This window comes from Rhopalosiphum padi, chromosome 3, assembly GCF_020882245.1.
Source record: "Rhopalosiphum padi isolate XX-2018 chromosome 3, ASM2088224v1, whole genome shotgun sequence".
Lineage (NCBI taxonomy): Eukaryota > Metazoa > Arthropoda > Insecta > Hemiptera > Aphididae > Rhopalosiphum > Rhopalosiphum padi.
This window is the reverse complement of record NC_083599.1, coordinates 8,011,105-8,026,217: the sequence shown is the minus strand read 5'-3', so window position 1 is coordinate 8,026,217 and position 15,113 is coordinate 8,011,105. Positions and strand designations below refer to the sequence as shown.

At 25.6% G+C, this 15,113-nt stretch overlaps 1 protein-coding gene and 1 long non-coding RNA gene across 2 annotated transcripts; both read right to left on the bottom strand.

Moving 5' to 3' along the window:
* Positions 1 to 1,868: 1,868 nt before the first annotated feature.
* LOC132924761 (probable lysine-specific demethylase 4B) lies at positions 1,869 to 6,981 on the bottom strand. Its single transcript, XM_060989208.1, has 5 exons — positions 6,960 to 6,981; positions 5,511 to 5,567; positions 2,251 to 2,524; positions 2,044 to 2,191; positions 1,869 to 1,979 (listed from the first exon to the last, which is right to left on the bottom strand). Exons 1-5 carry the CDS (start codon positions 6,979 to 6,981, stop codon positions 1,869 to 1,871), a joined length of 612 nt encoding a protein of 203 aa, XP_060845191.1.
* A 4,699-nt stretch (positions 6,982 to 11,680) lies between these two features.
* LOC132926908 (uncharacterized) lies at positions 11,681 to 14,100 on the bottom strand. The gene is made up of 4 exons (XR_009661555.1): positions 12,965 to 14,100; positions 12,695 to 12,863; positions 11,968 to 12,214; positions 11,681 to 11,725 (listed from the first exon to the last, which is right to left on the bottom strand). It is a non-coding gene; the product is annotated as an uncharacterized LOC132926908 (long non-coding RNA).
* Between the last annotated feature and the right edge of the window lie 1,013 nt (positions 14,101 to 15,113).

Below are 15,113 nucleotides of genomic sequence, written 5' to 3'. Positions count from 1 at the left end.
TAAATCCTAGAATAACTATTTTCAATGTTATAGTCAAAAAATTGATAATCGTGCATTTTATAATTTTTTTTTTTTTTTGTTAAATAACTGTAACTTGGAAATTTTGGACTTAGAAAGTTGGTTAACCTACTAACATTCAATTAAAAAATAGACAAAAAATGATAAGTGTTTAAAATATGTGGTTGGAGTGCACTTGTCTAATTAAGTTAAAAAAAAAATCTTATACCATAAATCGTATATTTTAATTTCATAATTGAAGTCTTATTCTACAATATTTCAACTAACAAGAGTAATACAATTTATAGTTTTAATTGTAAAAAAAATGTATGAAACATTACCTTCTGCCTAAATTTTTTTTTAATCTACTCAAACATACTCGTACATTGTTATATTAACTCCTAGTGAAAATCAATGGATATAAAAAATCATAGATTTTTTTTATCATGAGTTTATAACACTCATGATTAACGAATCTATATCCATTCCATCAACATGTAAATATCCACTAACCTTTTCACTCGTTAAACACTCGTTAGCTCGTATGAAATCAATTGTCTAAACAATATCAAGTTTTTTTGAGAAAAGTTGAACACGACACCCCTTGCAAAATATTTAGCAATATTCAATCATAATCGAACCTTACAGATTTAAATTAAACAAATGCACATTTACATACTTGTGTTCCGCTGAATTTTTAAATTGTAATTCATACATTTCTTTTTTAAATAATTCATTTTTGCATTTTTCTTTAATATATTTGTCACCACTTGAACTGTTTTGTATAATAACAAACACAATTAAAATTACATAATAATAAGTATGAAAGTTTAATAAATGCAATAAATGCATTATATTAAGAACTAGCAGAATCACTTACACTATTTTAGGTGTGTTTATTTCATTGCTAATAAAACTGTCTAATTTTTCTTTAGTATTTTTTATAAACGTTTAGCAATTGATGACAAGCATTCTGGCTTTATTTTAAGTCTATCTGCAAGGTCTTCAATTTAATTTTCATATCTCTAAGAGTAGAAACATTACTTAAATTTGTCTTTCTTATTTTCTCTATAGAAACTTAAGCTACCGTATAAAATAAATAACTTGGTTAATAATGCACACAGGCTGCAAACCTACGAGAATTTCTTAAATTTTTATGATAATAAAAATAAAAATAAGTTAATAATTTTACAAACGCTTTTTTTTCAATTCACTTACTACAATAAAGGTAAAATCAAAATATAAATTTGATTAAAAATAGTTTTTTTCTTTATCTGATAAATTAAAAAAAAAAAAAAAACATAATCTTCAATGTACCATTTTTGTCCATTTTACATATTTAAATCTTTTTGCAAGTGTAAAAAATAATAAAAATAAAATTAGTTGCTTTGATTTGAATTTAAACAATAATAATTATGTATTAAGAAACGATAAATCCTGTACATTATTGTACTCCACATTATTGAATAAATGTACATGTACATGATGCTAATTTATTTAGTAAAAAATAGAATTTAGTAACAATAAAAATCTGATTTTGATTAATATTAATAATTTGTACAATCATAAGTACATAAGGCTTTTTGAGCATAATGCTCTCAATAATAATTATTTAGTTATTTACATCTCAATACTGAAGTCCAAAACTAATTTTCTCTAGAGAAAATTAAGCTACCGTATAAAATAAGTTAACACACACGTGCTACGAACTTACGAGAACGGTCTTCTGGATGGCAACCAATATTTTTACCGTTGAGCCAGTCTTCGTATTTTTCCGGTTGTAATCTCCTTACAAATTTCCATGTTTCCGTGTTAATTTTCACAGTGTCCTTACAACAATGACACAGTGTAGCCCTTTTCCCATACTCTACTCAACGGGGCGATGCGAAGTTTGTGGATTCAGCCATATTAAAACTATGGTTGAAACCAGCATGATACCCAAATGAAAAAGTTATTATAAACTCTCCTTTCTCTTGTGTTATCTAAAAAAAATATAAAGAAAAAATTAGAATATTTTAACAACATTTTCTATTTACAATCTTTTACCTTGTCAAATGAAACATTGTGACTAGCTAATGATTGTGGAGATATAATACACATTTTATGTCTAAAATATGCTGCACACATCGAAAAGTCTGCAGAAAAAAAGCTATTAGCTACTCTTTCAAACCGCCGTCCTGGTGGTATTTCATACCTTAAAAAAATAAAATGCCTATAATAAAAATCACTTAGGATAAAGCATATACAAGTTACCATGACTTTGGGCTTCCTTCGTGAATATAATTTATACTGTATAATTCCATATCTTCAGTATTCCATGAAAATGATGTTTTCGACATTCCAAAATAGAGATAGGCTGTATTGACTACATCAATTTTAATTCCATAATCCTGATTGACGTAATGCAATACTGTGCCCAGTTTATTAATATTCCCATACCTTAATTTAAGAATACATGTAATTTTTTTGACGCCGCTTATAAGACTCACTTTGGGACCAGCACAAAGTGAGTTATAACCGAATGAATCTTATAGGCGAAGTGGAAAAAAAAATTTAATTACGTATTTATAAATTTTATTTTACTACTTTAACACTAACATATTACACACTTATTATTGAATAAATTTAATAATTCTGATAAAAAAAACTAAAATTATAATAGGTAAATATTACATATAAAAATATTATAAAAATTATACATTAATAAAAAATTATAAAGGATGTATGTATAATGTATTTATTATTTATCTTGAAAAATTGTTATTGAAAAAAATTTGATATTTTAGTTTGTTTTTTATTTTGTTCTAATATTCCGAAAATATAATAACGATAATCGTTGTGATAAATGTGAACTTTTAATTATTATATGTTATAAAGGTACCGACAGAAACTAGAAAAAATCAACACAAATATTATTTAATTTTTCAATACCAATTTATTTCTAAATTATAACCAAAAAAGTTTATTTTCTAATATTTGTTTTACGAAATTTGAGTCTTATAACCGAAGTGTTGAGTTTTATAACCGATTTTTTTAAATGTATTTTGATACATCCGGTCCGTTCCAGACGATTTTGAGTCTAATAACTTATTATAGACTCAAAAAATTAGTAATAAGCGACTGAACCTTATATCCGTGAGTATTTTCCCACGTGGCGATAAAATTTAATGCATTACATTCTATCTTCAATTATCTTTATTATCTGTTGGCTATGATAATATGAAATAGTATAGACAGTTCATTTTATTAATTTCAGTACTCGTTCATTATTAACAGAGTTAATAACATTTACATAGTTTTTTTTAATTCAATTCAAATTTTTATCATCATCATCCTAATATATTCAAAACAATAGAAATTTTAAAAATGTTTCAAACAATTAATACATATATAAAGATAAGAACATCAGATTTAAATAGACCTCAAAAATAAGTAAAAAACAGAAGAAAAACAAAACTATATAAATAATAAAATATCAGATTATAACTTAAAAGAAATTACACAGTATGAATATGTGAAGTGTTTGAGCTTTCGCAATAAACCAAATAAAATTTGATTTTTTCTATTATTATTTTTATTTTATACAAATACAAATATTATACACATTATATTATTAATTTTTATTATATATTATACGGACTAGAGTCAATTAAAAATTGAATTGGACTTTTTTTTATGCAATACAAAAACAAAACAAATTTTAACCACACCAATTACGTTTAAGTTGTCAGTCCTAAGTCTGAATAAAGTGTGAAGGAAGTTTGTGTTTGGCAAGGCTGAGCATTAACGAATTAAAAGTTAAAATTATAAACAATTTATATAAACATAATTATGTGTCTGAAATTTTTTATTTTGAAAATTAGAAAATTTTAACTTTAAATTAAGTTAAGTTATTTTTCTTTGCCCAGCTTTGGTGTTTGTTATAATTTTTTTTCGTGTGGGAACTTTTATTCACCCATATAAACTACAGTTTTAATCGGTATCCGCCGTCTTTCCCGAATCGAAGTTCCCGAATGAATTTTTTCCAACGGTTATTGTTCCCGAAATAAAAAAAATTTTAAATTAAAATTTTTTTTTTATTTACTGGTGTATTTTTTATGTATTATATTGTGGCACAATCGCTTCCAGCTCATCATTGGAAAACATCATCCTAATCTTTACTCTGCTCTCGGTGAGTTCCAAAAAGAACAAGCTGATCAGATCTGAAGGCAATCGCGCATAATATTGTTTTGTGAAATTATTTTGTATTTTGTATTTTTTTTATTATTGGTCAATTTATATGTATCACTACAATATTACTTCAATTAATCAATTTTTATATTTTATACGTATTATAATTTATTGATTTTAAAATATTAAATTATTAAATTACCGCAATTAGTATATTATTATTAATTGTATTAATTCATTTTTATTTTTGTATGTATTATAATTTATAATAAAAAGGTGTAAGGATAAAAGGTTTCGGGTTTTCGGAATTAAATATAAATTTAGAAATATTGCTATGTATTGAACACTCACTTCAGCATCTTTATCTGTAATGCTTCCTGACAGATCTGCACCATATATTGGACATTTTACACTATATTTTTCCAATATTTCCTTTCAAGATCGGCATAATCAAAATAATATGGTGCCTTATATTCTTCTAACTCGGCCATTTGCTTATACTCTGCTACTGTTATGGCTTTCTTTTGAATATTGAATGATTGGAATACCCCGGTTTTACCTCGGACATCCTAAATTAACATAATCAGTATAAATAAATAGATAAGCAGTTTGTCACTACCTTACTACCACCCTAAGCTTACAATACCATAATTTTTCTTTTTTAATTAACACGTTGATTGCCACGTCATGATCGCTGGCAGTTATTTTTATAACCGCTGGGCTATTAAAATAATGTATATTTCTTATATAAATTGTGAAATTTGGCATTTATTATCATATGTGTGTAAGCATGGTGTAGAAGAAAAAAAAATATGTTTTAATGGTCTATTACCTTTATATGACATCTGTTTATATGTAAAACAAACTGTTAAATTCCCATAGATATTTCTAAAAATATCATGTAACACATTTTCGGAATGACAATAAAAATGATGAATGACTTATACGTTAACACAGTTGTATTACCGCCAGTCGATATGTTAAGGTTTATGTATGATTGGACTGAGAAATGATGTTAATTAAATTTTTTGAAAAACAATTGACTATGAATCAATTATGATACATTAGTAAATTTGTATAATTATATAATATAATAGGTGGCTATATAAAAAAAAAAAAATTGTAATTTATTGGACTTTTTTTAAAAAGAAAATATAATGGAGGAAAAGTATGACCATTACGGGGAATATAAATAGACATTTGTTGGGAAACTAATGAGAAATTTACACCATACATAAACTGAGTCTGGTGGTAGTTAAAATAATGGAATTTTTAAGAGTTGGTCATCAAGCTAGTTAAAGAAAAGTAACTCAAATTTAAATTTAAAAACATAAATTATTTACTTGACAGATTAGCGTCATTTCCAGCTGGATGCTTCACCTTTAGAGATTCTAACGTTACTGAAAAATCCACAAAGTTTTAATCATTATATAGTTTAAGCACTCTTGGAAATCGACAAATTTATCACCTAACTTAATCTTGAGTATGCAAACTTCAAAATAAAAAAAAAAAATTTAAATGGAAAATATTTAAATTAATAAGATATTCTGAGATACTTTGAGAAAGTTATTAATATAATTTGTTCATTCATAAAAAATAAATTTTGCATATAATATGATTGATAATTAGTTTGTCTAGCATATGGCCTAAAACCAAATATTAAATTGTGTGGTAATTCTGTAAAAATCAAATACCCTTATAACTTCTAAGTACATATTCAGTGTACATCATTTATTATTTATTTTTGAATTTAACTATATTTTATTATGAAATAATTTTGTATTTAGGTATAAATTATGAGCTTTCCTATATGTATTATGCTACTTTAAAAAAATTAGATAATATTCTAAACACATCGTCCTATAACGTCATACATCTACATCATTCGTTTTCTAACATATTATTTTCGTTGATTAAAATAACGAAAAAATAATTTTGTATGTAATTAAATATAATTATTAATTATCTTAAACCCCAAGTATAATTCTAATCGAAATGTTTTTCACACTTAGGTACTACTGTATATATTTATACAACCTATGGGTACGTCTAGTTTATTAAATTACTATAATACCATATATTGTCAACATGCACCTTACCTTGTTCACTGGAATATGTGTATATAATATGTATATTGTATATATATGTGTGTGTGTGTGCTGCGATGATGTAATGAAGTGAGTAGTGACACAGGTAAAATAAGATCACTGGACGTATATCACTGGACTCGAGAGATGTCGGTGAAAAGACGGGTGCATATGCACTGCCAAAGAAAAAGACTTGGTCAAGGGCTTGGTTGCAGAGACCCTCTTTGGGCCATCCCTTGTCTATGTCACGGGATACGAGAAAAGTCACAAGTCCTGCGCTATATTGTCACAGACACGTATGGCGTTTCTGTGTGATCTCGTAATATAAATCGTCCCCTTCATCACTGATAAAAGATTTTTATTGAAGTTTATCGTTATCCGCACGCGGCAACTCGACCGTTACTAATTTATTATATTTAACCTTTTATGAAAAATTTACATATATGATATGAGCGCATCTCATTACAATACTAATTACTACTAATATCTAATTTAAATTCTAAATTTTTTAACTCATTTTATTACCATTGTAAAAGTTTGGTCTTTGCTGTCTCGCAACTTAGATATTACCTACAATTGCAGTGACCACAACTGTCATAATGTGCTTATCTCAAAAATCATCCATGACCGCGACGTCCGCAACTATAGTATGCAGCCGTATTAATTGTACTAACTTTGGTACAAACTACAAAGTAACACGTTTACCTGGCTTGGGTACGCATTTCATATTTTCATGTACGTCCTACACGAGCGGTGACGGTGATGCGGTGGTAAAGGTCACAATTCAATTTTTTTCATTATTATAAAATATTATGCTCTCCGTCTCGCGGGCCCCTCTACCGCCGCCCGAAGATATCGATATCGGTATAATCGGCGTGCACACACGCACTATCACCGCTACTAACACACTGCACTAATTAGCATTTAATTACAATATAACATAGAGTATTATACCGGTCAAATATGTTTATCATTATTTCATAACACCTATATAACGTCGTCGCCTTATTTTATTCGGTGTGTGATATACCAGTGGCGCAATCAGGATTTATTCAAGGGGGGGGGGGTCCAGGAAAATTTTTTATTTATTATACATATATTGTTTTACTGTTCTCTTCCTGAGTATATACTATAAACATTATAAATACATTTCATTGCTTGATAAATACAATTATATTATTTAATACACATATTATTTACATTTTTAAATTTATATTTACAACGAAAGTATTTCAATTAACTATTATTATTATGCTAATTTAATTATGGTAAAGTCATTATTTATTATTATTATCTATAGTGTAAAATCTAAGCGCCGGTATTCTTCAGATAATATATTTATAACTTCTTCCACTGTTACTGGGACTTCTCGGTGAATATTAAGATTATATTAAGATTAAAAAATTAATTTTTCTATTGGCCGAATAGGGTACCGTCCATTTTAAAAATTTGGTTGAAAAGTGAATCGGCTGAAAAGGAAAGGTTTTTGGTCCAAAACGGTCTTGTCCGGATTATTAGACACAATATGAAAGAAAAAACGCACGTACACAGGTAGGTAAACTACATGACAGTGTGGGCAGTGTGGCATCCACGTTACATTTGCCACCGCAGTATGAAATCATAAGATCATAATTCTAATAAAATTAATAATAATAAAAATATTTAAAAATTTAATTATATTGCTATAATTTTGAAAAAAATAATTACATTAAAAATAGTTACAATAAAAATAATAACATTAAAAATAATTAAAATATAATATATTCTATGTCATGAGTTAAACAATTTTCTTATTATACCTTTTGAAACCACATCGGATAATCCCCATACAGAGGTTATCATCTGAATTTTGCTATGAAACTCTTGTAATCTCCTCTTCATCCCGGGCTAAAAATTCGTTTTCAAATTTAAGCTGAAGTAAAACTTCAGCTTGAGTGTAACCCATCAATACGTCTAATACATCTTCCTCTGAAGATGCTGCTGTTAAGTTCTCCTATATGCAATTATTTTGTTTTAAAAAATAATTATAAAAGATATACTACATAGTTATACAATAGATACAACACGTGCACATTAAACTTTTCGTATAATATAGTATAAAGAATTTGTAGTCTGGAGTTATTGGGTTCTTATTACTCTCTAAAATGTAATGTGGATGCCACACCGTCATGTAGTTTACCTACCTGTGTACTTGCGTTTTTTTTCATACTGGGCCTAATAATCCGGGCAAGACTGTTTTCGACAAAAAGTACTTTCCCTTTCGGGCCGATTCACTATTCGACCATATTTAAAAAAGGCCGGTACCCTTTTCGTCAAAAAGAAAAATTTATATAATATATGTAAAAAAATAAAATAATTGGTATATATTTTATATATTAAGTTGCATTAAATGTTGTAAAATAAAATATAGACATTTTTTTAAAATATATAAGAATATACGTATATATTGACATTACTTTTATATTTTAATATGTCACAATATGTACTATATTTTATAAAAAAAAAAAAAAAATAATAGGTATATAATTAATAATTATATATATATTATATACATTATATCTTTATTATTATGGTAGTTACCATCACAATCAAACACGACGATCACCGATCAAATAATTTATGACAAAATATTTTACAAAGGTTTTAATAATTTTCAATATGTATAGCATAAAATATAATATATTAAACTTTTTGTATTGTGTAATTTTTAAAATTACCAATTTTATATCACTATTATATACATTTATACTTAATAATTATTGACAAGATTTGTACATTATTATTTTATTTTTTTATATAATATTATACATATTGTGACATAATATTTTTAACATAAAATTAATGTTAATATATAGATATTCTTGTATTTTAAATGATTTTCAATATTTTATTTTACAAAATTATATGTAACTTATACTTTTAATCATTTTCAAAATAATATAATTATATAATTGTTATAATTTTAAAAAATATATACCAAATATTTTATTTTTTTTTACATATATTATATAAAATCTTGGTTTGGTCGAAAAGGGAATCGGCCTTTTTTAAAATTGGTTAAAAAGTGAATCGGCCGAAAAGGAAAGTGTATGTTTTTGATCGGAAACGGCTATGCTTAATAATCCGTATCTGTGGTCAGGGCCGGGCCGATCATTAGCGGCGCTTCTAGGGAAATAAAAATTCGCGCCCCACAAAATAAAAAAATAAATTTTTTTTATGTAACCTTATGTGTTTTTTGGTGTTAATGACACCGGTGTGATTATAATTTTGATATACTTTCTAGTTTTTTATAAAAGATAAAATTATTATAGTCAATTTCGTAAAATTTGGTTGGCGCAACAATACAATGCGAGATGTGAACTCAATAATTTTACTAAATTATAATTTATAATATTTATGCAACAACAAATATATTCAATTTTAAATCACACCATCGTCTTAAGCACATAAATATACTTCGGATTATGAAAAAAAAATTCTGAAATACAATTTTAAGTTATTAATATCATTGTGTAAATCAAACTACTTTTACGCGTAAAACATAGGCGGCTACTCGGTCGTCGGCACTATGACGTCACGCGGCTATCCATCTACTCATTATACTCTCATTATTTTGTTAAATAATCATTTTTTTAACTTCAGATTTTAATCAAAACATTTTTCATTGTGTTAACTACAATAATACACCAATAAACTTAAAATTAAAAAAAAAAATAGGGTTTTGATGTCCTTTAATCCAAAAGTACGCAAATTTGTGCGAATAAAATAATAATGAAAAAATAATGGGAAAAATGATACAATATTAATGCTAACAATTTTTCATAATCGTTAAATTTTAAATAAATTCTATTAGAATATTTACCTAATTACCATGTTCTATTTCAGGCTTCACTGTTTAAGAGCGTAGATTAGGTAGGTATAACTCCGTAATGCGCGTTGTCATTCAATCGAATGTCTATTGTAAAATAACCGAATAATTATTATTGTAATTTGTAATATAATAATACGATTGTGTGTGTGTATATTGTATAGCTTATTTCAATATTTTAATATAATCTTTGAAAATATTATTTTGGTCGATTTAAAACTGATAACCATTTTATGTTCTTTAAAATAAATTAACATTTTAGTTGCATTTGTTTGATTTATTACAATAACTGTGCATATTTCAAAATCATTGTTCAATAAACTTATAAATATAAATATGAAAAATGCATCATTCAAAAAAAGAAGAAAATGAAACATTAAATAGTTACAAGTAGCTTGGTGTGTATATTGGGTATCCGGTATATATGTTTATTTTATATAATCATTATTATATTTACCTAGGGGTTAAAATCAAAGTATTATTATTAATTATTTACATTAGAAACATTAGCCTGTTCCACCACTTAAAAATGTATGTTGTATCGGCGAATATAATATTTCACAATTCATGATAAAAAATCTAGTCTTCTAATTGTCACACAAGAATGTAAAATAATTATAATTTTTTTTTATATAATATGTTTATAAATTTATATTATAAAACAATTATGTGAAAAGGATATTGTGTAGGAGTAAATATTAATATTATTAACTTAGGTATATCAATTAGCATCAATTCAAAACATGTTCTATAGTTTAAATAGTTAAATTTACAAATATGAGTTATTTTAAAAACGTGTATTTTACTATTTTAAAAGTGTTTTTATCATTACTTTGTTTTTGCTAACCATAACTAACATTTTCTGCCCATAGAGCCACAGCGTATATAATTATTTTTCAGGTTCAATGTTTTACTTTGACCAATTTATTTAATCCAAAATTTCTATTTAATTAAGAATTATCTAAGTAAATACTAATTTAGTAGATTGATAAAAATAACTATATTAAACAAATACTTAACTACTTTACATAATATTATAGGTAATTTTGGTTAACATAGGTAACTGCAAAATAAATAAAATGGTTCATAATTTTAGATTATTCTAAAAACTCTATAGTCAAAACTTCTATAGTATAGAATAATAGTCGAATAAATTAAGTTACAATGTCAAACACGACTGCTAAATTGGTAGGTGTAAGAATAGATAATAAATTTATATTGTAATGCTGTAGGTATCTGTTGAAAAGTGAAAAATTAAGAAATAAACTTATAAATTCTTGTTTTGCTTATAGAATTGTTGCAGTTGATTTAAATTCATACATAAATACATAATATTTTATTATACATATTTATTTTACTGACAGAACCCATTTTTACATAGACATGTACAGTTTGACGGTTGTTATTTACAAAAAATGGCTTAAAATATAGTACAAGGTAATCCTAACAAAAAAAAAAACAGAATTTAAATAACTTAAGGTACGGCATACAAAATAAAATTGAAAACTAAAACTACAAGATTGTACATTTATACATGTATTTTTTTTATTCGATAATTAAATCACGTGTCTTGGAATGTTTTCATAGTAAGTATAGTATAATTCTGAAAAAATAAAAATTGCATTAAGTTGATAATTAAAATAGTAACTGCATATAATATTTGATTATTTATATGAGTAAAATTAATTACAAAAAAGTAATAATAAATATATTTAAGCTAAATTAAGACAGTTGATATTCACATGCACTTTGTATAATGAACCTCAATAGTTATCAATTGATAATAATTAAAAAATTAAAGATAGATTTAAAAATGGCTAATTATTTTAATTTGCTGTAGTTTACCTATTTCTTCTAATGAAAAACTCTTGGATAATTGACATCAAACTAGTGGTTCACTGATACCACACGACTAAAAGTCTTCTTTAAATAAAATTGTTATGAATATCGTGAGTATTCTAAACAAACTTTTTCTACGATTCTTAGTCCTCTAATGGATTTAGCAAGATACATGTCAGAAGTGTAATTTTCTTAAATCCATGAAAATTATTTTTGTAGGTATACATATACATATATATCAATGAACCTTCACCTAAAATAAAATACAATATTAATGTTCAAAATATAAGCATATTGGACTACATGATTTTTTATTGGAATTTATGTTGAACAACTGTTTTAAGTATAGGAATATTTCCTTACATTAATTAATGAAAAAATGAATAAATAAACTAAGTACTAACCTAATACAATAGCTAAATTCAGAAAGTTTTTATTTACAAGTAAGCTACATTTAAGTAATATATTATTGGCAAATCTGACAAACATTTAAAAATTCTTATAATTTAATGATAATTCAGTAATCAATTGGTGGTTGACTAACAGAAACATATTGTACGTTTTGTCACTCGCTTATCTGTATCTGTTTCTAATCTCATTATGTACTTTGTTTTTGAGATATGTGCACATGGGGGGGGGATAGTATGTCATGTGAGCTTATGTTTGTTTTTAATTTTCATCACAGCTATAGTAAGGTTTCTACAAAAATTGATGATATAATAACATGACTTACCGTAACGGATAAAAAAAAGTGAAATGAAATGTCATTTTTTCTACTTTTATTCACTGTACCAAATTTATGACACAAAAATTGGTCTGTGACACTAGACATGAGTTCTCAGAATAAACTAGTTATCCTGAATGTGTGGAATTTGTAAAGGCTAGAAGTATGACTGGAACATCTGCAATAAGTTCAATAGTGAAAGTGAATCATAATTCATAATGATAATATGTATTTGAATAAATGAATTCCATATTCAAAATCTATGTCATTTATTCTTACCGCAATGATGACTATTGATGTAATGATTTTAGATAAATGTCAATTAATGTCATAAACAATTACATGAATCTGATATCCTCACATACTCCAAACATTATATATGATTTGACACATATTTTATTGAAACCTCACTAAAAGAAAGCTTATTCCTCTGTTAAACGTCTGATAAAAAAAAAAAATCTGATAATTTAACAAAAAAAATAACTTTTTCTATTAATTTAAAAAACAATAATCACTGGATCCCAGTATGTGTATTACTATATTCAATTGCAATTTAGAATGATATTTTATTGATGTGTTTGATATCCCTTGTCAAAAGAATGGTTATAACCTATAGGTTATAGGCATGTATCGAAGCTGAATATTTACTGAACAATGAGCACAACCAGTTGTATCATACTCAACTTTTCACAAAAAAAACTCATTCAGAGTGTTTAGACAACTTTAAGTATATTAACTCCCAGTGAAAATCAATGGGTATAAAAATTGATTTTTACAACATAGATTTTTTATCATGAGTTTATAACACTCATGATAAACGAATCTATATATTCTGCATCGACATTTACATCCACTAACCTTTTCACTGTTAGCTCGTATGCAATTAATTGTCTAAACGATAACATGTGTTCCTGAGAAAAATTGAATGTGACACCCCTTGCTAAATATTCAGCATACGTACATAAAAAAACTCCACAATCATACCCATTCTTCTGATGAGGGATATTTTGTACAGTTAATATTTTCCAACCTTCTGTACGTAATGGTGATCCATTAATTTGGAGATGTGCGTTATTTAAAAATTTGAATATAGTCTCTTGACTTGCAATATTACGACCATGGAGACTGTCATAATATTGAACTTCTTTGGATTCAAGGTTTACACAGACCAAGGTCCAGTGACTTTTTAAACAAATAGGAAATAAAAGTTTTTTTTTTGAAAATAAATCAAATTTTAGTTTTCCTACAATACGTTTAACACCATCATATCCTCTTAAACAGAGGCTTACAAAAAAATATGAGTCAAAGCAATAAACGTTTAAATTACGTTCATTGATTAAATTCATATAATCGTTTATGACTTGATCACTTAAATAAAATTGTGTATGAAGAAAACGTACGTTATCCATACTGCTTTACAAACTAAAATAATTAAAATAAAATTAGAACACAATTTAATTGTTTTAAACATGTTAAAACTAAATACATTACTAACATTTAAAAACAATCAAGTATTAAATTTAAATTATTTAAAATAAAATATATTATTATGTATTATAATATAGGTCTTAATTAAAATTTAATATAGGTATCAAACTATTATTGATAAATGATAATATTTATCAGTCATTATGCTTGGTCCGTAAATACATAATCCACAACATGAATTGATTATTTATAATTGTTTTAGTAAAATAATGGTCTGTGTACATTAGGACTGTCTATCGATATAAATATTGTAGAATGAAAATTATAACTGAACTCATCATTGTAAAAATTATCACAAAAGCTTAGTCTTTTTAGAAATATTAATATAGCCAAAATATTGGTATATCTAATGAATTTTTAATGTTTTATTATTAAATTACTCATTATTTACTTAACCTTGGGTAAAAAAAATATAGGATAATTAAGTCATTTTATAAACATAATAATAGTAAAAAAATTTCATGATAAATATCATTGATAAAGTTTGAATAAAAAATTTAATTCTCAACTTAAACTGATTAAGAAAGATTGGCATTTGACAAATTAGTTGAATTTTATTTACAACCAGTTCAAAGGGCTAATTATTTTGTAGAATTTAAAATTTTGAAATTAACTTTCAAGCAATGGAAATGTTAATACCAAAATTAGATTAAGGCACTTATGAGCTGTTTGAAGACATATATTTCAAATATACATTTTTTAAATATTTTGTACATTGTCGTCATCTACAGCTACTCCAATAAGATCTTTTTTCTATCATAAAAAGATTGAAAAGTTATCTTAGATAACTATGAATGAAGCAATGAATTAAGAAAATATTTAATATAAAAGTTATAACCTAACTATATTTTAAATCTGATTTGGGTATAGGATAGGTTAAATGGACTGGCATTGAAGTCTATTCTTAAGGACACACACTTCGATATGGATGAAATTATTA